Source organism: Corvus cornix, chromosome 13 (genome assembly GCF_000738735.6).
Source record: "Corvus cornix cornix isolate S_Up_H32 chromosome 13, ASM73873v5, whole genome shotgun sequence".
Taxonomy (NCBI): domain Eukaryota; kingdom Metazoa; phylum Chordata; class Aves; order Passeriformes; family Corvidae; genus Corvus; species Corvus cornix.
In genome coordinates this window covers 12,592,014-12,616,245 of record NC_046343.1, presented here as the reverse complement: position 1 = coordinate 12,616,245, position 24,232 = coordinate 12,592,014, and the positions used below count along the sequence as shown (strand labels likewise).

The 24,232-nt window shown below is 52.3% G+C and overlaps 1 protein-coding gene, 2 long non-coding RNA genes and 1 other non-coding gene across 7 annotated transcripts in view; 2 read left to right on the top strand and 2 right to left on the bottom strand.

The window, feature by feature from the left end:
- The window catches only part of SIL1 (SIL1 nucleotide exchange factor), a 97,271-nt gene extending 89,173 nt beyond the window's left edge, over window positions 1-8,098 (bottom strand). The window contains exon 1 of one of the 3 annotated variants that reach the window (XM_039559898.1): window positions 8,062-8,098. Coding sequence is in view for 1 of the 3 variants with exons in the window: in XM_019292343.3 (XP_019147888.1) it covers window positions 915-1,054 (140 nt within the window). In the remaining 2 variants the exon portion in view is untranslated. Of the gene's footprint in view, window positions 1-914; window positions 1,074-3,790; window positions 3,939-8,061 lie in introns of those variants that run through there. The other 2 variants (XM_010410156.4, XM_019292343.3) reach the window with 2 other exon arrangements.
- Window positions 8,099-9,307: 1,209 nt separating this feature from the next.
- LOC109146077 lies at window positions 9,308-20,959 on the bottom strand. Its single transcript, XR_002047860.3, has 2 exons — window positions 20,281-20,959; window positions 9,308-16,527 (listed from the first exon to the last, which is right to left on the bottom strand). It is a non-coding gene; the product is annotated as an uncharacterized LOC109146077 (long non-coding RNA).
- A 546-nt stretch (window positions 20,960-21,505) lies between these two features.
- On the top strand, window positions 21,506-23,075 carry LOC104696052. 2 transcript variants are annotated; one of them, XR_005603090.1, is made up of 3 exons: window positions 21,506-21,616; window positions 21,914-22,159; window positions 22,769-23,075. It is a non-coding gene; the product is annotated as an uncharacterized LOC104696052 (long non-coding RNA). The 2 variants fall into 2 exon arrangements; XR_005603091.1 differs by having other exon boundaries at window positions 21,914-22,164.
- Window positions 22,424-22,626, top strand: LOC120410772. The gene has a single exon (XR_005603095.1). It is a non-coding gene; the product is annotated as a small nucleolar RNA SNORA74 (small nucleolar RNA).
- Window positions 23,076-24,232: the final 1,157 nt, after the last annotated feature.

Genomic DNA, 24,232 nt, shown 5'->3' with positions numbered 1-24,232 from the left:
CTACTTCCAGAACTTGCAGAAGCACTTAGATCACCCATGGCTCCTGCTGGAAATTTTCCACAGTGTAACAGTTTATTTTTTGGGCAGGAAGAGAGCAAGAAAATTAATTAAGGCAGAGCAAGAAAAAAAACTCCCCCTGAAGTGAGTTAACGACACTAAAGCAGCAGTTGTGAGCAGGCCAGGTCCATTTTAAGGGCTATACATTTTCACTTCCACAGTCTTCAAAAGGAAAATGAAGAAAACTTTGTTCTGTATGCATATTGTCCACCATTTGTTATTGTCTGTCTATTGATGCTTACTTGAAAAACAAAATTTAATTAAACCCCACAGTACTGCATCGCCTGCCTTTGAAATATGCCTGCATTAGTGGATCATTACAGTAAATGAAATACAGCTTCATATCGGATTTTTCAAATAACGTCCTAAAACTGTTACAAATTAAATAATACTCCTGCAGAGAGAAATTAAGAGACAGAGTTTTTAGCAAGGGCAAAGAGATGTTTACAGATGAAGTCTAGGATGAGACGTGGAGGCGATGAGGCAGCGAGGTGCCACAGGGCTCTTCCACACCGTGTTGGGAGGGTTCTGTGTACCAGAAACTAGACAAGGAAAGAGTGTGCCAGGGCCAGGCACGTGGAAAGGGCAGTGTCCCCAACCCCCCAAGAGTGTCAGCACGAGCAGACAGGGTTTTGGGGTGTGCTGGCACAATCTGTCAACGCAGAGAGGTGTTTCTGCACGGAGCAGAGCTCAGTGCAGCCACACACCCTCCACGTCCTCTGGAAACCCGGCCAAAGCAGCAGCAGTCACGGCAAGTGAAGCCTTGTAACCAGTGGAAGCAGTGAAAGCCTGGACACTCAGTGGCCAAGGAAAGGGATGCAGGAAGGTGCTGTTGTGGCAGGATGAGAAATACATACCCAGGGAGGAGAAAAGCAACAGGAGCTTTGTTATCTCGGGGTGAGCAGGAGCACAAGCGGGTCAGTGAGTCAGCGCTGGGCACAGCGGCAACGCCTGACGTGGAACACCCCAAAGCAGAGTGTTCAAAGCAAGTGAACATTGTGCGAGCCTCGCAGCTCTGGCTTCAAGAGATCTTTTCCTTAATAGCACCTGGGGTGATGCCAAGTGTTCTCTGACAATTTATTTACTCCAAGAAATCATTTTCCCTAAATAAGCGGAGCCCATTACCGCATCCTTCTTCATGCGAGCCTGGAAAAGGCTGTGCCCTGCAGCTCCTGTGGCCTCATCTCCATGGTGATGCACCAACACACACACTGACTCCAGCAAGAAGGCAAACCTCCCCAAAAGAAAGGCTGAACCTCCCCAAAGGAAAGGCTGAACCTCCCCGAGGGAAAGGCTGAACCTCCCCGAGGGAAAGGCTGAACCTCCCCGAGGGAAAGGCTGAACCTCCCCGAGGTTCAGAGCTCTCATCAGCACAAGCCCTGGGGTAAGGTGTGCTGCAGGTGTTGGCAGGCAGGGCTTTCCAGAGAAGCAGAGCGTGTCAGCCTACAAGCAGGCTGGAAATTAAGAAAACCTTGCAAGGGCACCTCTGGATCCATTTTACAGGAAAACAGTAGAAGATTCCCAGCTGCTGTCCATGCCAGGGAGCAGCAACTGAGAGACAAGTTCCTGTAGTTCTCATCAGCCTGTGTATCTATTATTTATAGGAAGAAGGTTCAGCATATAATTATTGAAAGCTGTCAACTTCCAGCCTACGCAGAGCTTCCTCTGTGGAAAGGCTCCTGCTCTGTGAACCAGAGACTGCTCACGCCTGCATGTCACAGGATTAAAACGAGCAGCTGTGGCAAGAGGGGATCTATTACACGTTGCCGTATCGGTCTTGCAGCAACAACGAGCACTGGGACCCCACAGCACTAACAGCACACAGCAACATCAGGCAAAAAGCACAGGAATACAGAAAATGCAGCCCAGGATCCTTCCTGAAGGAAAAATATGGTGGTCAAGGGGCATTGGGAGTGATGTAAGAGAGCTGGCACATGGAGCAGCTGGGGAAGGAGACTGACCAGGCTCTGTGGGGCCAGACTGGCGAAGGCACGGCAAGCACAGCACTCGGGCGCCAGCCCAGTGCTCTCCTCACCCCCACCCCGAAGCCTCCACGGGGATCAGCAGCACACAGCCGCTCACCTGCACACCCCCAAACGCTCTCCCATCAGGAGATTCTGGCTTTGTGCTTCCCAGGCTGTGGCAAAGGCTCCCGTGACACCTAAAAGCAGCACAAACCAGCTTGCACAAAGGATGGAGATTGCTGAGGCTCCGCAGCCATCCCGAGGCGAGGCGGGAGCGATCTGCGAGTGCCACAATCATCAGGCAGTGGGAGCGTGCCAAGGGCAGGGCAGACAGAGGTTAAAACTGAGCAGGCTTCACACTCCCAGGTATTCCAGGAAACGTGCTCATCCTCAGCTCACCAGCACTCCTCTCCTCTTCTGAACACAGCCAGAATGAGGTCTGATCATTTAAAACAGACCAGACTGCTGCTCCCAGCTTGCTGGAGGAAATAAAGGGAGTGGGGATGTCTGACAGGGAAGAGGGGGCACAGCACAGGCACCTCTGGAAGTGCCCTGTTTCTGCAGTTCAAGGTTAAACACCTCCTTTGCACCAATTTCTGAATCTGCCTCTCTCTAAAGCTGCACCAGGTAATTAGAATCATTATAACTATTATTAGACCATAATATTATTATAGCATTTTTGCTACACTTGACATCTGTTGGCTGATAGATTTAACTGGTACATAAGAAATAACTGTGCAGATTTCTTGCAAATGAGCACCAACACGGAAGACATTAAAGCATTCTGCATTCAAAAAGTTAATTTTATGGAAGTATGCTTGAAATAAAAATTCTAAAATTAAGTTAAACCTTTAAAACCTCTCGTTAAAGGAATTATTTGGGTTTAAAGTAGACAACCATTAAAAAACTCCTGACTTTCATTTAGATGTTTAAAGGCATATACGTGGCTTGGTATCTCCTTCAGATCAACATATGCATCTTCTTCCCATCTACTCCAGAGATTTCTAAATCATCCTTCCATCTTCCTTTCCCTCTCTCTGCAGCAGGCACTTGAATTATTTGGGCAGAGTCTGACTGCACAGTGAACCAGTATAATCAGGGCTCTTACAACCTGCTGTCTGCAAATCCTATAGAATTATCAGCAAACACACATCTAGAATAAAATACAGCTTCTTGCAGCCCATGAAGCCCAAAGGGCTTTGCAAACTAGACTCAGGATGCAATTTATCCACCACTGAGATTCAGCTGTAATCCAGAGTGGAACACAACCTTTCTATCCATATTTAACTACAGCACGCAGCCCCCTGGAGAAAAGTGAGGAAGAATCCAACAGAAGCCACAGGAATGTTTTAGGGAGACTGAATTTTCTCCCCTGGAACTGAACTTTGGTCAGGGCACCCACTGAGTTGTACTCAGTGATGCTTGTGGGTGCCTTCCAACTGAGAATATTCCATTATTCTATGACTCTACCATCAGCCATGGACCAATACAGGAGAACAAAGAGGGCACCGTGTCTCCATCCTGTTGAGGGTGTCCCTGAAGCACAGCTGGAGGGAACAGCTGGGTACCACAAGTTACCAGCCTGGAGAGGAGGAAGAAGTGAACACCACAGAGGAATCCCGTGTTGTCCTTAGATTCAGTGGAGGCCAAATTTCACCCCACAGTTACACCAATGTGCAAAGAAAGATGGAACAGTGTGTGGAAGAGCACCTCAGAAAAGGACCCATTCTTAAACTTCAGACAGCTGTGCCCAGCAGCTCAGTACTCACAGAACTCAGTCCTGCTTGGGCAGTGATGTTTGCTCCAGTGAAATCTATTTCAGCTCAAGCAAATCCTCTTCCTTAAGCAGTTGGCACTGAGGTGACAGCAGAGCCCTGGTGCAATGAGGTATCCTGCAACCACTCCCACAGTGACACACTATTTAGGAATAAAAATGAGTGTCATTAATTTCTCCAGAGCAAGTAATTTTGTTTTTTCCAGAGAAGAGTAACCACACAAGGAACTTGGAATTGCTTGAGGAGAAAAATGTACTTTTGCTACCTTAGTCACAAACAGACAAGCCCAACTCTCACTAAGGAGAGACCCATGGGGAAACAAAGGGGAGCAGGAGATGCTGGACACAACTTTGCCCCATGCACACCCCACTGCTCAGGCAGCTCTGAGTGGAAAGCAGGGCTGAGGATTGCTGAGGAGCTGTGCCAGTCCCAGCAAGCGTCGGCAAGAAGCCCCAGGTAAATGAAGTTCATGAAAGCCCTTAAAAATCACCTAAGCCTTCAGAAAGAGAGCACAAATCCCCCACTACAGAGACCTGCCCATCACACCTCTGACCAGCACAAAGCAGGCTTTTCACTCTATCCATCTGATGCTTTCAAAAGCCAGAGGAGCTGGGTCTGGGCGAGCTCACCTTAATGAGGCCCAGTGCTCATAACTAACTAAGAAAAAAAAGACCAACCAAAGCAACTCAACCCCACGCACTTGAGGGGTAGCTATCAGCAATTCCCTGTCAGCACAGGAGAAATCCTTGTGTATGGACCCTGGGAGCTCAGCCCAGGTCTGCTTCTGTTCATCCTTTCCATTAATGGCCTGAACAACAAAAGAGAAAGCACTTACATAAAACCTGAAAGGATGCCCAGAGTTAAGAGCTGAAAGCACTCTGGAGGTCATGATCGGAATTGATAAACTGAAGAAAAGTTCCCAAAACACCCACAAATCAATAGAAAGAAAAGCAAGGAAAACAATGCAAAGAACCGCACCTGGAAACAGCACAAACAGAGATCAAGCACACAAATAGAGACCAGGGGAAAGCTCTTCAGACAGAGGGAATGCTGGGGAAAACTGGGGACCAGACTAAATGTGCCAGCGCTGTGACACCACAGCTCCAAAGAGCTAAACATCACTCTGTGATCTAGGAACATAAAATACCCAGTTCTGGGCTCTGTGCTGGGGATCACCTCTAGTCACAGACAAACCAGAGGGTCTGGGCAACCAGTAGAGCAGTCAGCAGTACAAAACACGCTGCCCCATACCAGCTGTGGAGGGGTTTCTCCATCCCTGCTCTCTCCAGGGCTGGTACCAGCTCTCAGACTTTAACAGGTTTTATTTATAAGGACAACCAGCCTTATAAATAAATGCTCCCCATTCTACGAAGGAAAGAGACAAACTGGCTACTCAGTTTGCTGCAAGGGCAAGTTAGATGAGCTGTCAGGCTCTCTGAGACTGGGATTCCATCAAGGCCCAGAGGGAACTGGGCCCTGTCCAGATCTGCACTACCATCCACCACTGTCCAGCCTGGAGCCGAGTATCTCTCACCTGGCTCAGGACAGGGCCATGGACAAGGAGGCTGTTCCAGCCCTGTATTTCATTTTATCATCCTCCATCTGGCTACTCCTACAGCAGTGACAAAGCCAAATGAACAGCCTTCTCTTCCCCAAAATACAATCCTCATCCTGCTGAGGGGCACCCACACACAGCACAGACCGAGCACCACCGTAACTGCTCCCATTCTCGCCTTCGGTATCTTTCACAAACGAAGCTCTTCAAGCTTCATTTGCCACCTCACCGCTGCAGCAGAGATGCCAGCAGGGAATGGGATGCTGCCCTGGGGAAGGGCATGGCTTCCCAGCTTCCCTCCTCCCCTCTCACCCCACACAGCCCCACCGACCTCTGCAACTGCCTGAAGCCCATAAGGGCCATCACGCAGCCCCCCCTACCCCAGACACCTTAATTTGAGGGGACAGTTGTTGAAAGCCATCGAAGTCATTGCCACAAGGTGTTACAAAGCAGGCGACAGCAGCTGATGCCACCAGTAGACAGCTGCACCAAACCCCACCAGCAGTTTGGGAGAAATGCAACAAGGGCACAAGAGCTACAGATCTCACGCAAAAGCAGGGTTTAACTCTCAGGAACATTTCAGATTTCCCAAAGACTCAGAGGGATTTGGGGTTCTGCTGAGCTGCCTCATGAACCGCAGCCAGAATGGATTTGACAAAGCCTCGGTGAGCAGGCGCCGTCTCTCTTCGCAGGGCTGCTTCCCAGAGATCCCCAGTGTTGTGTCACTTCTCACTTCAGGTGCTAAGAATATCTGCGTGTTCATAAAAAATAGCAACTAGCTACTGAGAACTTATCAACAAAGCGCCCGACAAATCTTAATTAAAGCTGATTCACCTCCCTCACGAGCCCGAGTTGAACGCTATTTCTCAGAGGAGAACGCTGAGTGGTAAGAGCTGAGGTGGGTTATAAAAGCCACGGAGGGAGTCAGTAGCACAGAGGATTAGCACACAGAGAGGCTGACTATTATCCCTAAATTTATCCCAATAATCCACTGCCTTGCAAAGTCTCAAGGTATGGCTGCTGTGCTTTCAACCACACCTGCCCAGCCCAAGCAGGAGCAGAGACAGGTTTGGGGGTGCTGGAGTTTTCCAGGTGTTTTATTGCTCAGGCTGAAGAAATTCTCCACTGTAAAAAGGGAGAAGGTGGTGGCAGTAGCACCAGCACTGCTCTTGTGCTGCTTCAGGACACGGGGACAACGCTGTGGGTTCAAAAGCTATTCTGACAATTCATTAGGAATTGTTTCCAGCTGACTTCTTCCAAAGAATCATATTTGTATCCCTTCAAATTCAGTAAATTCATGGTTGCACAGACAGCAGCCTCCAGAACTCGCAACACTGCTCTCATCTCTGGTAGCTGGACTTCTACAAAAAAAGTTTCTGGGACAATATTTTGGGTACTTCCACCACAGAAATTCCCTAGAGGCTGCTGAAAAACAACGTGGACCAGACTGGGTCATTTTAAGGCAGGGTTGGGGGAAAGAAAAGAGAGAAAAATAGAAGTCCATCCCTTAACAATGCTACTCCCTGAGAACAAATGAATTCAAAAGATCACAGGGAGCAGGAACACTGCGGCAGCACGTTGGGTAAATGACAGGGTGTCATCGTCTTCTAACGTCCTCTGGAGACTTATCTACACTTAAAAGGTGCCTGCCGGGGCTGTGCACGGAGCAGCCTCTCCCACAGACAGCTCCACCACAGAAATGCCTCTGCAGATTATCCTCCTTTGGCAGGCAAGCTGAACAGTACCGGTGCAGGCAGCTCTGCCTCTGCGCCACACTTGGACTGGGTTAGTTCTAGCAGAAAAACACTGCAGAATAAATAACTTGGCCCTAAGAAATTTTATCTACAGAACTTGTTGGTGTAAACCCGGACCCTCCCGAAGGCGGGCAGCGTCAGTGCTCTGTCAAAGATCACTCCCAATGCAAGTGTTAGTCAACCACTGAACTTAAAACATTTCAAGGCAACATTCCAAACAGTGTTTATATACAAAATCCCATTTGCTCAGCGTTCCCTTCCTGGCCTTGTGCAACGTGTCATTTTACCAGTTCTCCAGCCAGAGAGCCATATGCAGGCTCGCACCAAAATAATTGCAGCAGTTTTAAAATTCTGGCCTCGTGTTACAGAGCACACACCTTGAAGAAAAATCCATTTTAGTATCCCAGAGCTATTCCAGTGGTTCCAGCACATTTTTATTCTGCAGCTGCCTAGGCACACAGCAGGCCAGAGGTCACCCAGCCCGGCCGAGTGCTCCCGGTAGGATCCAAACTGGGCCCCTCGGGAGAAACTTACGTGTAAATACTTATGTTTAAAACCCCTCAGTGTAAGGGATCCCTGTCCTGCCCCCATTGTGCCCCTAAGTGGGCGTCACAGGGCCCGCGTTTTCGGTCACGGCTGCTACACTCCAGCCGCAGCAGCGGCCTGTCCCGCCAGCCCTGCCCGAGCCCCCGGGGCCGGGCACACGCCGTTTCTCACGGCTCTGACGCGAAGAGGGGCGGCGGGCAGCGCCCACGCCAGCAAGGCCTCACCGCCGCCTCCGCTTGAGCGAGAGCAGCGCAGAGGAAGCAGCGGCGCCGTGCCCACCCGGCCAGGACCAGGACTGCGGCCGGGACCAGGGCTGTGTCCCGGACCCCGCGTCCCGGACCCGGAGCTGCGGCCCGGCCCTCACGGGGCCGCGGCAGCGCCGCCCTCCCGGACCCCCCCACCCGACTCACCGCTCCGCACTGCGCACGCTCCGCCCGCCCCAGCCGCCCCGCCCCCGGCCCCGCCCCGCCCAATCAGCTCCGGCCTTGGCCCTGCTCCTGGCCCTGGCCCCGCCCCCGGCCCCGCCCCGCCCAATCAGCTCCGTCCGCGGCCCCGCCCGGGCCCGCCCTGCTCCGTGAGGCGGCGGCGGCGGCGCTGCCCCGGCCCCGCCGTGTCCCCGGCCGGGCTGAGCCGTGTTCCGGCTCGGGCCTCGGGAGCCGGGGCTGCGCTGGGCGGGCAGGAACCTCCCTGGCTGTGGGAACGAACGGGCAGTGGGCAGCAGCCCCGCCCTGCAGGATCTGTCCCTCAGGAAGGGACTGACGGGACTGGCTGGCGAGGGGCCCCTCTCCGCATCGTGTTAGGTTGGACAGCAGCAGGAATTTCCCCATGGAAAGGGTGGTCAGGCCTTGGCAGGGGCAGGTTTGGAGTGCCCGTCCCTGGAGGTGTCCAGGGAAGGCCTGGAGGTGGCACTCGGTGCTCTGGGCTGGGGACAAGGTGGGGATACCTGGGATGGGTGCTGGGGGTCAGGAGGGAATGCTGGCCTTGCACATCACATCATCCCTGCTGCAGGCTACTTCATCACCTCCTTTATTTTTCACAGGTGTTGAGGAAGGTAGTGAGGTTTCAGGTAAATTCAAGGGTGTAAATTCTCAGCCTTGGCACCCCTGGCTGATGCTGAAATGAGGTGAGAAAGTCAGAGAAGGCACAGGGAATGCCGGGTTGCCACAGGTGTGAGCTCACTGGTCCCTTCACCTTGTTCACTCATTCTGCTGATTAAAATCCTGCCAGAGCATTTCCCACTCCTCTCCCGACTGCGACTGAGTGATGGCATTGCAGAAATGATGGAAAATCAACAGCCACGAGCTGTGCAGCCCTCCCTGGCAAGGGCTGGGCTGTGGCTGAGGAACAGGCCATGGGATCCTCTGCACAGCAGCCAAAACCACCCTGCCAGCCCCAAAATTAAACCTGCAATGCATAATTATCCTGTGAAAGATGCTCAGTGACAGCAGGGGGACCTGTCCCTGGGCCAGTGTCCCCATGGCTCCACGCACCCGTGCTCTGTGTTTCACTGCTGGCACCCACAGAGGTCCTGGAGGCAGGAGATTGACTGTAAGCAAATCTCAGCTCTCCTTGCCAGTAATTGAATATTTTCAGTCTTTCCAGGTTGGTTGTAAACATCTCAAAAACATAATCTGGAATCAAATCCCTCAAAGCCCATCAGGAGTGCACCAGAGCTTTATTGATGTTTATGATTTTTGTTGGGGCTTATGGTCTCTCAGGCAGCTACGTGATTGCTGGCTGGGTGTAACTCCTGGCCTTTGGATGGGTGAAAGCACTGCTGTACTCCAGCCTCTGCCTTCTTTTGGGCTCTGGGTCCTCTCTGCTCCTGGAGCAGCATTGCCACAGCTCAGGACATGGCACCGGCTCTGCCCAAACCCTCACCAGTGGGGCAGGTGAGCTGGATCCAGCTCTACCCGTTCTTTCTGCCAGGTGGAACAGCACTAAGGGGATGATCCCCCACCTCTCTGAAGCCAGGTGATCCCCCCTCTTTCAGGCACAGCAATAAAACCCCTCCAGACACCAAGCCCAAGGCTGACAGCCAGGCGGGACTGGTCTCTTTGCTTGCAGCCCAGGAGCAAAATGTCAGCTGGGATACTGGGAAGAGGATTTTCTCCCTGGTTGTCTCAGGGTGCTGGCACAGCAGCCACCAGGCAGTTTGGGAAGCCTCACTGAGATGCTCAGTCCATCCAGAGAGGAGCACTGCTGCATCCCTGGGCAATCCCAGCTGAATCCCACATCTGAAACCACTCCCACATCAAAGAGATAGGAAAATAAACTCTGCATGTACGCCTTCTGCATCTCGAGTTCCTCTCTTTGGTCTAATGGGGTGGACGGCTTTTTCCAAAGGTATTAGGGAAGATGGGTGTGTGAGAGAGTAATTTGGGACTGGGAGTAATTTTTCATCAGTATACTTAAAGACAATCACAGCACTAGGAGGGAGGCCTAATTGTGGAGTTGTGTAATTAGCTTTTATGTCACTGCAATTATTCTGTTGGCTACATATAAAGAACATGGGAAAATGCAGCACTTAATTTTAAATCAAGACTTGATTCTCTTTTAGTAGGTAATTGATGTTGATCACATCACTTAGCAGCGACTATAAAATGTGCTATTTAGATTGTAAAAGGACGGAGAAAAGGACTAAGCAGATAGGTAATTGATGAATCACGGGCCGCCTTGGTGGGAGGCAGCAGGAATCCTTCAGCTGGCTCTGTTGGCAGCTGCTCCTGGGCTTCGTTAGTCCCCAGGGCGTTAACGAGCACAGAGCCCCTCTCCCGGTCCCACAGCACCGCTCTGTCCTGGACCACAGTGACAACAGGGCAACTGCACTTCATGAATTGATCCCTCCTGGTTAAACCCCGTCTTTTAAGGAATTCAGATTTTCTTCAGGAAAAGGTGTGTGGGTTTGTGCCCAGGACTGCCACATGCTCATCTGGAGCCACCAGGCTCCTCTCCTCAAGGCTGTCTGGCTTCTCCAGTAGTTCAGTTGTGGCAATGTGTCCCAAATTTGGTCACGAATTAAATTACATGACTGATGCTAAACACCCCCAGACACATAAGTGGACATTTAAGTCCAAAAGCAAAATTAAGTGACAAGGTGCCATCGCTGCGAAGCCTCACAGTGCTGCCCCTTGACAGGTAACTCTTAGTTTTTTAGTGATTTTTTCATACTAAAAGTGCCTGCAGGTAGTTTTGGTTGGAGGCAGACCCAGAGAAAAGCCATGGATGCTGTTTAACACAGCAAGGCAGAGACATTCAGAGGGTTCAGTTGCCCTTTTCCCTCTGGAAGGATGCCAGGACCAGCACGAGAGGTGTCTCTCCTGGATATGAAGCAGACTCCACAGGCTGCAGGAGACTCCTGAGGTCACATTTCCAGGTGGCAGGTCCAGGCTTTGCACTCCCCATTTGCAGCAAAATAGATGGATTTGTGGCCAGAAACACTTTTCCTCTCAACCTTTTTTGTTGTGCTGTAGCAAAATATGAGATGGAATTTGGGCTCCAGCGGGTGTAATTGTTGAACAGCCTGCCCCAGCCAGCCTCACCGCTGCTGGAGAGCTGCCCACGGCCACTTTCCACGCTGGCACAATGAAATGCATTTTTACAGCCCAAGAAGTGAGTCATGACCCAGCCCGAGTTCAGACCAGAGGGTTTTTGCAGTACATGTGACTCCAGAGAGGCCAGAGGGGAACCCTGGGCTTGAGATAGGATGGCACCACAGCTGTGGAGTTACCCCAGTCCCTTTTAAAAATGCTTTTCCTCGCCCATTTTGTGTGCTGGGAGATGAAGGCTATTGCAGGACCTGTTCTGCCATGTCAGCATCAGCCACTCCAGGATTGCCACAACGATCAGATGGCTCCAACTTGCAGCCTCTTATCACCACCAGCACAAATCCTATTTCATTCACTGCCAAAAAAATTACTCTTGCAAGGGCTTTTGCCATCAGTCCCTTGGGGGCTCCGGAGTGGTAAGCAGGATGCAATGAGCCCAGGGGCCATCCCTGCTCTTGGAAGGGCTGTGCCAGCAGGGGTGAAGCACGAGGTTTACGGGTGAGCTGCTGCCCGTGCAGCCGTGGCACAGCTCGGGGCCAGGATCCCGCTGAGTGACAACCCCTGATGGTTCTTCTCCCACTGGGCCGTATCCACGGGACAGCTCTGCCCTCGTGGGACTTCAGCTGCAGGACAGAGGGAGGGCTGTGCCTGGATCGAGAGGCGGCGGTGCCAGGTGACTGCAGCGTTTCATTCCGGGTTATTAACGGCACCGTTCATCACCACCAAGTGCTTTGCCCCCCGCAGCTTCCCCCGCTCGCTCCTGCCTGATACCGGCCTTGGATTAAATTAGCAAAAGTGACACAGTGATCAATTCCCAGCGCTTTGCTCCGGAGCCAGGCACAAATGAGTGGGAAGCAGGGAGGAGAATAAAGCCTCTAGTGAGAGCTCAGGGACCTGTAGGTACAGAAGGGCTGTGAAGGGAACCTCAAGTTTTCAGTGCCACCAGCTCAGCTGTGACCAGGCAGGGACAGCAACCCCACGGACCCTTTCTAGAAGCCGTCACCCCAAATGACCTGGGCAGGGGCCTTTATGGATGCCCAAGCAGGGACTTGGGTGAAAAATAAAGTCACCAGCATAGAGGGCCATGCAGGCAGCAAGGGGACAGTTCAATCCCCTGCCTCCTCCCTATGGAACAGACCCTGGTCACAGACACAGAGTCCTGGTTATTCCTCAGCAGAACCAGACTCCCTTGGCCTGGGGGCAGTCAGTCCCTCCCAGGGCTGAAGGATTCAGATCTGGAAAAGCCCATGGGCAGCACCCATCCCTGCCTCTCTGGACTCACATCTCGGCTGCCACCTCCTCTTCGCTGTATTTGAAGCACCTCCACATCACAGCACATGTGGGCTCAGGAGCAAGGGCAGGGACAATTAATAAAACACCTCCCCAGAGGTGGAAACAAGGAGACCATCCATCTCAGCAGTGTTGTATCATTAAGGGACAGGGGATGGTTTTGAGCCATTATTCCCTGCAAAAACGGGCTTTAAATCATCATCCATCACCAACACCCAGCACTGGATGTTCTGAAGGTGTCTGGCAAAGCCCTTGTGGCTCCTTTCCACCATGGCACGGGTGACCACAGTCATAAGTATCTCCATCACCTGGAGATACTTATGGAGCCTCCACATCCACACTCTGCTGCTGCTCCTGGTACCAGCGTCCGGGAAGAAATCAGCCCTGTAAAATATCAACAAGACCAAACATGCTGCTTTGGGGTCTCAGGTCCATCTCCCTGGGGTGGGATCACAGGAGGGCAGGGCTCCCCAGCTGCCCCACCCCTCCTGGGGTGGCAGGATGTTATGGAGCAGCAGTGCAGTAATTGAAAGTCTTTTTCCTTCTGGAAGCCCTTGAGGCTGCCAGTCTCTCAGCTGAGCTGGCGCTTGCCAACACTTTTTCATTTCTTCTCTGTTTCATCTAAACTTTCCATTGGGTTCCTCATCCATCTGAGCTGCAATGATAAATGCGGAAATAAAGTGGCATTTACAGCCCCTCTCCTGGGTCGGTTTTGTGTATAAACAAGCTGTGCTCACAGCATCCTCCTCTCCACAGCGCTGGCTCAGGAGCAGCAGGGTCTGCCCAGGACTCAGCGGGGTGAAGGCTTTGGGGAAAATGAGTGTCAGCCACATCCCTGGGTCACTGTGGGGAGAAAACAGCAGCAAAAGGGATGGGGCAAGCAAGGCCCACAGGAATTTCTGTAAAGGACTCAAAGGGAAAGAGCAGCAGCTGAAGAGCTCATTGTGTGAAGCATGAAGAAAGGCTTTAATTTGCACAGAATCTCTTAATCCATTAATCACAGGGACATTTGTGTATGAAAACCTCCCTCTCGCTTAATACTCTCTCAGGTTTGTCCAAGAAGGCAATAACTGTTTGGCAGGGGAGTGGGAGGAGTGAGGTGGGACAGGCTGAAGCCATGGGCTTGTTTCCAGGGAGGGAAGATCAGCCCTTAACAGCGTGGAGCCAGCACGGGGATGAGCAGCGATGAAAAGCACTGGACACAGCAGCCCAGGAGCCACAGTGGGCACTGGGGACGCTGCCTTCATGAAGGAGGGTGCCCCAGGGCCTCTTGGCTCTCTGGAGTTTGCCTGCAAAGGCTGGACAAACCTGCCTGGGTGCCTGGAACAGAGGGTTTGGGGGTTTAAGAGCAGACTCTGACATCTTCCCTTCACCTCCACCACAGTCCCTTCCTCTCCATTCACACTGCTCCAGCGTTCCTTCCCTTGCCCCCAGAGAGCTGGGGGGGGTGAGGATCATCCTGAATGCAGAGGGAAGCACTGGCAGCATAGCATGCTAAGGCATGGACTGATCCACCCCCTGATCCTCACCTAATGCTTTTCTCAGCCTTAACCTGTTCTGCTTCAATCCCAGGTGCTTTCCCAGCAACGCCAGCATTGCACCAGACCAGCCAAAGTCTCCTCGTGTCCCAGGATGGTCCCACAGACCTCAGACTTTCCTGTCAGCCAGCAGGTGAACAAAATATCTACAAACCCAGCTGCCTTCCTGGAGCTGCTACCTGTGTTCCTCAAGGGAGAAAAATAGGAAAAATTAGTATGCAGCTTCTTCCTCGAGAAATCAATGCGATCTCAACTCACTGTGAAGTTCCCTGACTGTTAGAGATGCTGCACTGGTAAAAACTAACCCTCAGAGGAGAAAGGGTGGGGAAAAAAAGGAAAGAAAAATAAATTCCAGTGACTAGACAAGTCTAAAATGTTGCAGAGGGCTAAACTGCCAGGGCTGGGGCTTGTTTGGAAGTCCCAGAGCAGAGAGGGCTGCACAGTCCAGCTGTTTATCACCCCGCCAAGAATCAGCTGTAATTGTTAATTCTAACTAGAGCTGTTGGGAAAAAATGTAATCAAGAGTTTCCATTAGAAAAAAAAAATAAGACATTTCATCTAAATTAAAAATTTTGGTTTTTAAGAAAGAGGGTAAACGTTGAAAATTTTGTAACAACTCATTTCAGCATTTTGAAGATGAAAAGGGACGTATTTTTGCTGTGAAATGCATCATCAATTCAAATGTGTTTTATCTTACAGTCTGAAGAGCAAAAAATAGTCTTCAAATCAAAGCAAAAATGGTATTTTAGGCATTTTCTTTTAAAAAGCCTATCTGGGGGTTTCTGTCCTAATTAAGAATGATTTTTTTTTTTTTTTCCTTTTTTCCTAATGGAATAAGCTGTTCCTAGTTAGCTCTGCTCTAAAACGCTGGGTTGGTGCTTTTCTTGACCCATCTTGTCCCCAGCACCTGACCCCAGGGCTGTGCTCACACCACCCCGCTCTGGGTGTTAGCACTGCCTAAAATCCCAGAGATTTGAGTCAGGCTTTATAAAACTCACAGAATTAAAGCCAATTCCTTGCTGCCAAGAGACCTGGTGGGGCACTGGAAGGACACAGGTGTGTTTGGCGGGCCTTGTGCAGGACTGAATTCCTAAGGGGAGCAGGTAGTGGTGCCCACACTCGGGGCAAGGCAGCTGCAACACCCCTTGTATGTTTGACCGTGTGGCTTGATGCCATGGGGTTGCCACAGATCCCAGCAGCGGTTTGCATCCTAGGGGATCCTCTCCACAGGACTAGCAGGCCACATTTATCACGCTGAGAAAGTGGTTTAGGATCTGTAAGATGAACAGCAGAGCTTGTGGTTTGTGATCTGTCTTCTGGGTGGGAGTACTAAAGGAGGGAGAGGACAGAAAAAATGGGAGTTAAATAGGAGCTGGGAGCAGAAAGGGACAGCAGGGAAGGAGACTGGGCCAGGGAGAAGCTCAGCCAGGGAGGAAAGGAGGGTGGAAGAGGAAGGGAGCAAAGCTCAAGGGCTCTGCCAGAGATGAAATGGGAAAAGAAATTGCTGTGCAGCAGTTTCAGCCCAGAACAGAGGGAGCTGCACGGGCTCCTCGAACTGCCCAAGTGCATTTTGAACAACAAAAAGACCAGGCTCTGACAGGGACAGGAGACTCGGGCGGGTGTGGAAGGAGGGAAGTGGGGAGAGGGCCTGCAGGCCCGGGGGAGGCAGGATCCCACAGCAGGGTCCCAGCAGGCAGGGCATGCTCCTGCCCAGCCACATCCCGAGTGGCACTGCTCTTGCTGCTGGTGCAGCCACCCCTCTGGCAGATTGATTGGGGGTTATGTAACCTTTTCTGACTGCTCTATCCTCCAGACCAAGCAAGGTTGCTCTCCAGCTCCATGAAGGGAACAGGCTGAGCAGCCTTTTCTTGAGCTGCCCAGAGGGACACATCCAGCCTCAGCCTCCGAGACAGCTGAGCAGCAGATCCTGCCCCGCTGCCATCCCTGGGGAGCTGTGCTGGCAGAGCGGTCACCCAGGACATGGCACGTACCAAGCCCCGGTGGGAGGCTGCAGGCCCTTGGCTAGGGAAGGAGATGGTTGGATCATGGGTTCTTCTTGCAGGGAGCAACTGGTGGATGAAGCCTGGAGCACCCACTCACACGTGGGAGCAGCAAGCCTCGTGTTATCCCAGCCCTGCGCCTTCGTCTCCTGACATAGCCACGGAATAGCGCAGCAGGACAGCAGCTCCCACTGGCACCCAGGGAGGGTCACAGAGGAGCAGGCTGATGTGCAGGTGAACAGGGCGTGTACTCACTCTCTTACAACAAAATGGTGAGTCCAGCAGAGCAGGACGGGTCAGCAGTTCCCTAAGGGAAGGGGAGCCAAGATGACCTCAGCAGAGATACTGTCCCCAACAGCAGGCAGAGTCCCACCAGGTCTGAGCACAGCCAGGTGCTGGTCACAGGGTCACCATCTCAGGTGCAGCTTGCAGTGGCCCCAGTCCAGAGCCCAGACGACCCAGGAGCCAGAGATGAGCCAAGGACAGGGCTGGAGGCACAGCTACAAAATGGATCCAAAGTTAATCTGGGAAATACAGCCAGAGGCATGGCTACAATGTGTGTCTGAGGGTCCTTCCAGGAGCCAAGGGTCTGACCAGGAGCAAGGTGCTCCTGCAGCATCCCTCACAGGAGGAGGGAAGTTCCAGGGCTGAGCTTCAGTGGGGCTCCTGTCCTGTAGGTGGGGGGTGTCAGTGATCTGGAAGCTCCTTACACTGAGCCCTGGCTGTTGGCTGCAGGTTGTGCTGTGGGTGGGCAGGGGGCTCTGGGCAGGCCCTGTCCCCACGAGGGCACAGGGGACACAAAAGGGATAACACACTGCACCAGGGCTTTATGCTCCTAACTCAAAATAAGCTTTCTTTTAAAAATTTATCTAAGAAGAATGATTTTTCTCTTTTTTTTGTTATTATTTTGAAGTTATAAATCATTGAAAGACTTCTCACTACTCTCCCAAATCATTCTCAGGCGAAGAAAAGGCAGTTCTACCTTCGTCAGTGCTTTGTAACAAAATGAGTCAGATTCATTTCGCTCATGATTCGCCTTTGGCTCCCTTTGTCCATGTCTTAAACTACTTCATGGCTTGGTCTGATTAGCAGTGTCTCCTCGGGGGCAGAGGAGGTCCTGCAAGAGCTGGAGGTGGTGCAGGTCAAGATTAAAGTGCTCTGCATGCCATTCACTGTCAAAACTATAACTGGCTTAACTCAGTGCAATTAGATGGCTCAGAGGTTAGGGAGTAACGGCAGCAGCGTTTCAATGCAGGTGATTAAAGCACAGCCCTGGCATTAAGGGATGTGATTAAAAGGCGGTGCTGGGGCTGAGACCTGGCAGCGGAGCTCAGCAGGCAGGGTTAAATCCACAGCTTCTTCTGGGGTTGGACACCCCAGGGTCTGGAAAAGATCTCCAAGTATCAGCTGAGCCAGCTCAGCTTTTAGGTCTGGAATGCCATCTTGTGATGGCAGTGGGGAAGTGGAAATGGCCCCTCTGTGGAGTCAGAGGACATCATGGAATTACAGAATGAGTTCCGTTAGAAGAGACCATAAAAATAATTTTATTCCTCCCCTTGCCATGGGCAGGGACACCTTCCACTGTCCCAGGTTGCTCCAAGCCCCAGTGTCCAGCCTGGCCTTGGGCACTGCCAGGGATCCAGGGGCAGCCACAGCTGCTCTGGGCACCCTGTGCCAGGGCCTGCCCACCCTCCCAGGGAACAATTCCTTCCCAATCTCCCATCCAGCCCTGCCCTCTGGCACTGGGAAGCCATTCCCTGTGTCCTGGCACTGCATCCCTTGGAAATTGTCTCTCTCCATCTTTTTTGGTAGTGGAAGGCCACAATTTGGTCACCCCAAAGCTTCTCTTCTCCAGGCTGAACAATCCCAATTCTCTCAGCCTTTCCTCTGATCATCTGCCCCATGCCTCTGATCATCCTGGTGCCTCCTTTGAACTCACTCCAATAGGTCAATGTCCACCTTGGATGTGATGAGTGCCTCTGGTTTGGATGGACAGGAAGCCCATCACACTCCAGCACAAGTCAGGGGCTAAGAGAAAATCTGCCTCCAATTGAAAAGTCCCGGGCTATTCTTGCTTGGAGAGAGTGCAAATGGTTCATTCCATCAACATTTCTCTCTCTAGGTGGATTATGTGGCTATGAAAGCAGTTTATTCCAGGCTGAAGAATCTGACCTATGTCTCTCCTTGGGTGCTGAGGGAATTTCCTTCTCAGAACAGAGGGACAGAGTCCCACCTATGCCAATAGCTGCAGGGGAAGGACCTCTGGCTCAAGGTGCCATATCCAAGCAGTAAAGGTACTTTTCTTCCTGGATTGAAGCTGGGGAATTCAGCAAGATCACCTCAGCTGTGAGCATCCACACCAACCTCAATGCTGAGACGCACACGTAGGGTCATGGAGAGCCTGTGCAGGAAACACAGGATCTGTGGAGCTGGGAAAACTGAACTCAAGCACCAGCTCACGGGAAGCAGATGGCCAGTGAGCTGCCTCTCTGCTTGCCCCTGATGTGTCCCACTTCAGGCACACGAGGCAGAAGTGTCAGCTCAGAAACAGCTGCCAGCAGCAAAAAATCCAGCCCTGAAATATGCAGAAAAAAAGTTGTGGTGCTGCCAAGTGCCTCGCTGGGAGAAGCACAATTCCACAACTTCCCTGGCCTCCACTGGATTCCTTAACATCAGCTCAGTGCTCTGTGTATCCATGTCCAGGCACAGCAGTGTAACTGTGACCTCCCTCACTTAGGATCCATTCAAAGGAAGTTTTTCTCTGGGCTTTGTGCTCCAGTGAGACATTTCCAGGCCTTTCCAGAAAGCCTGGCATCCCTCCCCCATGATCTTCATGTGCTTATGCTCCCAGAGCTTAGGGACGAGCTCAGCTGGAGCTGTGTCTTGCCTCAGGCAATCATCCACTTCAGCTCTGTCTTCTTCAAATGCTTCATGGTCTATTTTCAGCCCAAGGCAGGCAGCTATTCTTCCTGGATGTGGGGTGCTCCTCCCTGGCTCAGCCTGATCCTGCCTCATCCCAGGCAGCTCTGGGCTTGTTGTGCCCAGGGCACGGCTGCATGCAGGGAGAGAGGCTGGTGCTGAGCAGCAGGAGGAGTTCAGTGCTTCCCCTGTCGGTGATGAACCTGCTGAGGAACAGGTTTGCCAGCTATGCCCAGTGCAGCACAGGAAAAGCTGTCTGGTGGAGGGACAGGTAAGAGCAGACACAGAGCACTTCAGGCTCTTGTTCCTGGAGCTCTCACTGCCCATGGCCAAGGGCACGTGCCCACAGACAGGAATGGATGATGGCTCTGCCAAGACCCTAAGCCACAGCTTCAGTTTGGAAGCTGTTTATTTCATTAGTGCAGCATGGGGCCCAAATGAATATGATTTGTCTCTTTTAATAAGACATTTTCAGCAGGATCAGGGAGATACTTCAAAAGCTTCCTGAATGCCAAATACCAGAACTCAGCAACTCTCAGTGCCAGGACCAGCCTCTCACTTCCCAGCAGATTCCCTCTGTGTGCACAGCTTTTCCTCTGCTTGCTGGCCTCGGAGGGGGGCTCAAACAAAGGCCTGCACATCATTTGTGAACTTTGGGTGAAAACAGTGTCAAACCAAATGAAACACAGTGGTTCTGCCATGGGAGTGAAGCCCTTTTCTGTCACAGGAATGTGCTCTCTGCATCAGCTGCAGCCAATCCCTGTTGTTCATCTTGGCTTGGTGGCAACTAAACAGATCCTCCTTTTCTCCTGCAAGTGTTCTGGCGGGGGCTGAAGGGACTGAGATGCTTTGTTCCAAGCCAGATTAGAGATATGAGTTACTACAAAACAAAAGCCCAGCCAGCATTCAGGAGAGCTCCTCTAGTCTTGACACAGCCTCCCCTGAGCTCCCTGCATCCCAGCACAGTCATGCAGCTTGTGCTCAAAGCAACTCAACAGGTTCAAGAAGCCTGGGTAACCCCTGTTGAGTGAATGCTCAGTTACAGCATAAAGGAGGAATCACATCTGAGTGATTTTGTTCCCATAAAGTAGCAGGATGGGTTAAACCAGGACACGAGCACTGTCTGTTGGCACAGTGCATCCATTCAAGAGATTTGCACTGGCATGGAGCTGTAATGCTTCAAAATACGTGTGCTACAAGCCTGGGATGGGACATCTCCCCCCTGTAGGCGATGTCTGCAGCTCCTGTGGCAGCAAGAGAGATCCTTTACTGTCACCTTAGCCCCGAGCACACCCATGCCCAGGGCTCACTGCCTGCCCTATGTCACCACTCACCTCCAGCTCTGGCACTGCAGGGTTGGTACTGTGATCCTTCCATACTGATCAGATTTTGGCTCAACACCATTTAGCCACACCATCAGTCAGTGGAGAAAAAGACAGAGTAGTACTGTGGGAAGAGGAAGAAAATTCGGTGAATCTATGGAAGAAAAGATTTGTGGATGTACATCATCATTTACCGTGGTGGGCACCTCCAGGCCCACAGCCAAGCAGGTTCAGGCTCTGGTGAAAAGAACTTTTGTCCCCTCGGTGTCTGTCCTGGCTGGGGACCGTGATGATGACACGTTGCAGGTGTTTGTACCCGCACTGCACTATGAGTGACACCAGCCTTGCTTGGCTCCCACACAGCAGAGATGGGGCAGCCATGGCCTCAACACTGCCTTTTCCTCTTTTAGGAGATTTAGCACTCTTCGAGGTGCTGCACCCAGGTCAGGGCAATCCCAGGCATGAGCACAGACTGGGAGAAGAGCTCATTGACCAGCAGAGAAGGACTTGGAGGTTCTCGTGGATGAAAAGCTGGACATGAACCAACAATGTGCAGCGGCAGCCCAGAAACCCCCATGTGCGGGGCTGCACAGAGGAGTGGGCAGCAGGTGAGGGAGGGGATTGTCCCCCTCTACTTTGCCCTTGTGAGACCCCCCTGCAGAGCTGCTCCAGCCCTTGGGGCCCAGCATCAGAAGGACCTGGGGCTATCGGAGCGAGTCCAGAGGAGGGCACACAGAGGCTCTGAGGGCTGGAGCCCCTCTGCTCTGGAACCAGGCTGGGAGAGCTGGGGGTGCTGACCTGGAGAGGAGAAGGCTCCAGGGAGAGCTCAGAACCCCTTCCAGGGCCTAAAGGGGCTCCAGGAGAGCTGGAGAGGGACTGGGGACAAGGCATGGAGGGCCAGGACACAGGGAATGGCTTCCCAGTGCCAGAGGGCAGGGATGGATGGGATATTGGGAAGGAATTCCTCCCTGGGAGGGTGGGCAGGCCCTGGCACAGGGTGCCCAGAGCAGCTGTGGCTGCCCCTGGATCCCTGGCAGTGCCCCAGGCCAGGTTGGACATTGGGGCTGGGAGCAGCCTGGGACAGTGGGAGGTGTCCCTGCCATGGCAGGGGGTGGAACGAGATGATCTCTAAAACCCCTCCCAGCCCAAAGCGCTCTGTGACTGATTACCGAGGAGTTTTCCCCGCCCCGGGGGAGCGGCCGAAGCGAGCGGGGCGGTGCCTGTGGAATCACCCCGGCAGCGCGGGAGGGCTCGGTCCTTCTCTGCCTCCGCCGCCGTGAGGAGGAGGAGCGGCTGTGGCCGGGCCGGGCTCCCTCGGCTCGCCGCCATGAGGGGCCGCCGCCATGAGGTGAGGGGGGACAGGGGTGGGGTGGCGGCGGCAATGGGGCTGCAGACCGGGGCTCCGGCGACGGAAAGCACCACCTGAAATACTCCCATTTTTTTTATTTACTTGTTTCTGCAGCCCGCGGTGCCCCGGGACTGGGGGTGTTGCTCGGCTGTGCCGTTCAGCACTAATTCCTCAACCTTTTGCTCGGTTTGCTGCTTTTTTTTTCCTCTCCCACAAGCCAGGCCGCTGCTGTTGAGCTTTATGAATACAGATTGAATTAATGGATTATTTGCGATATTTCTGCTGTCCTCTCTGTAGGTCTTCAGGCGATGGGGGGGATCGAGGTGACCCGGAGCTGTGGGTGGCCGGGAGCCGCCCGAAGGAGCAGCCCTGAGGGGACCCGACACCGCCGTGTGCGAAACCCCCGAGCCGTGCTGTGCTGGGACAACCAAACGAGGCATCCCCCAAACGAGGCATCGCCGGGAGGGCACTGGAGCCTGCGGAGAGGAGATGGGAAGGGACAGCCTGCCTGAGAGGCACAGCAAAAGCTCTGGAGCAACCTGGGTGAGGTGTGACCATGAGCCAACCAGGGGAAATGAGCAAAAATGTTTGTTTTGCTGTCTTAAATTAACTGAAAGGCCTCTGCTGGCTCCTGTGTTAGCCTCAGGTCCTCGGGGTGGAAACAATATGGTTTATCCAGGGATAGGTTTAGCTTATCTGTTCCTCTTGCTGGATGAAGCCTTGGTGAGAGGAGGCATCACTAGAAAGATGATCACTAGAAGATCACGTTTTTCTGCCCTGTAAAGCCCCCAGTTTTGTTTTCTTTCTCCCAGCAGTAGTCAGCTGCCCGTGGCTGCTCGGTGCCTGTGCCAGTGTTATGCTGCTGGGAGAGAAAGGTGCTGCCGAGTCCTCCTGGCACCAGTGGGGCCGTCCTGGCGCTCGGTGGTGCCAGGTTTTGGCAGCGCTCTGCATGCCCGAGAGTGGAGTAACTCCTGCCCGTGGAGTTAGAGCCTAGATTGGATGCAGACAACACACATAAAATGAAAAAATCTGCTGCAGATATTTTCATGTGCATCTTTCACATAAAAATGGATATTATGTAATTAACTGGTCAGTGCTACAGGTTGAATAGGGGACCTCCTTTTAACTGTCTTTACTGGGTTTTTATTGCAGGCAAGTGGTTGGCGTGGGGCTTGCTGGAGCAGCAGGAGTGGTCAGGAGAAAAGCTGTCGATGCTGCTTTGAAGATCCTTGTTTGAAAGGTATTGGGAAGATGGAAACCTGGAGCCCACAGTTTAAACAGGGCAGCTGGAGAAGGACTTGTTTCCAGGATCTGGCTGTAGGAATTGGAAACACCAAAGGTGGTTTGGGGGGCAAGGTATAACAAGAATTACATGTACAATTTATTGTTAATCTCCTCTCACTGCTTGTTTAAAATACATTTTTGTATGACCTCAATTAAACATTTATATTTAAGCTTGCTCAGTTTCTTTTTCATTATCTTACAAGGCTGTTGGGTGCAGCAGGATTTGAGTGGTGTTGAATTCTTGTGGGAGACTGGAGTGAGTGAGGCACCAGCTCTCATCCCTGGGCCTGGGGGGAACTGAGCCCACAAAAGGTTGGAAAAGGCTAATGAATATGTAAAATACATCTAAACTGGTGGGGAGGGGCAAGATGACCCTCAGGGATTCAGACAACAGTGGTGTTTAAATGCAAAAGTGGGAACAAAAGGAGTGTTTTGCTCTCCAAGATGAGATTTAGATCCCTTTGGATTCTGTGCAGTCTTCTTGGGACCCCTGTGCTTGTGAAATAATCCAAACTCCATAAATGTACCTGACACTGCTTGTTTAGCCATGAGCCCTTCTGCCACCTGACTATCCTGAGCTTTGAATGCAGAGTTTTTATACAGCACGTGGAAATACTTGTTAAAATACTCAACATTATCGGGAGAAAGTCTTTTCCTGGTTGAAGCCTATGAGTTTCTCTGTTTCTGTAGGAACAAATCCTACCTGCAAAACTAATCAAGGGTTTCCCTGTGCATTTATGTTGTGCCCAGCAATCTTCCTCTTTCCCAGATGAGTGCCACGGGGCTGGGTGCCTGTTGCCCTCATGGTGGGGGGTCCTGCTGGCAGCCAAGGAACACTCACTGTGTAAGGGGGCTCTGCTGCTGGACCAGGTATTTCCAAAAGCGGCTCTGTCAGCCACATAAAGCATGTGCCATATGGACAACAAATACAAGTTGTCAGGCTTATTTCCTCAAAAAAAGGTCTCTGCAACAAAGCTCTATGACACTTACCTCAGGGCTGAACCCAAGACTCAGAAAAGGCAGGACAGGGAAGAAAGTCTGTTGGCAGTGGCAATTCTCCCCTCAGAGCGGCTCTGCTCAGTGAATGCCTCACCATGAGAGCTCTGCTGAGGCCCTGCAGCTCAGCGTCTCATTTTTTTTCCCAAATCACAGAATTCCAGAATGGCTTGGGTTGCAAGGGACCTTAAAATTTCATCCCATCCCACCCCCTGCCACGGGCAGGGACACCTCCCACTGTCCCAGGCTGCTCCAAGCCCCAGTGTCCAGCCTGGCCTTGGGCACTGCCAGGGATCCAGGGCCAGCCCCAGCTGCTCTGGGCACCCTGTGCCAGGG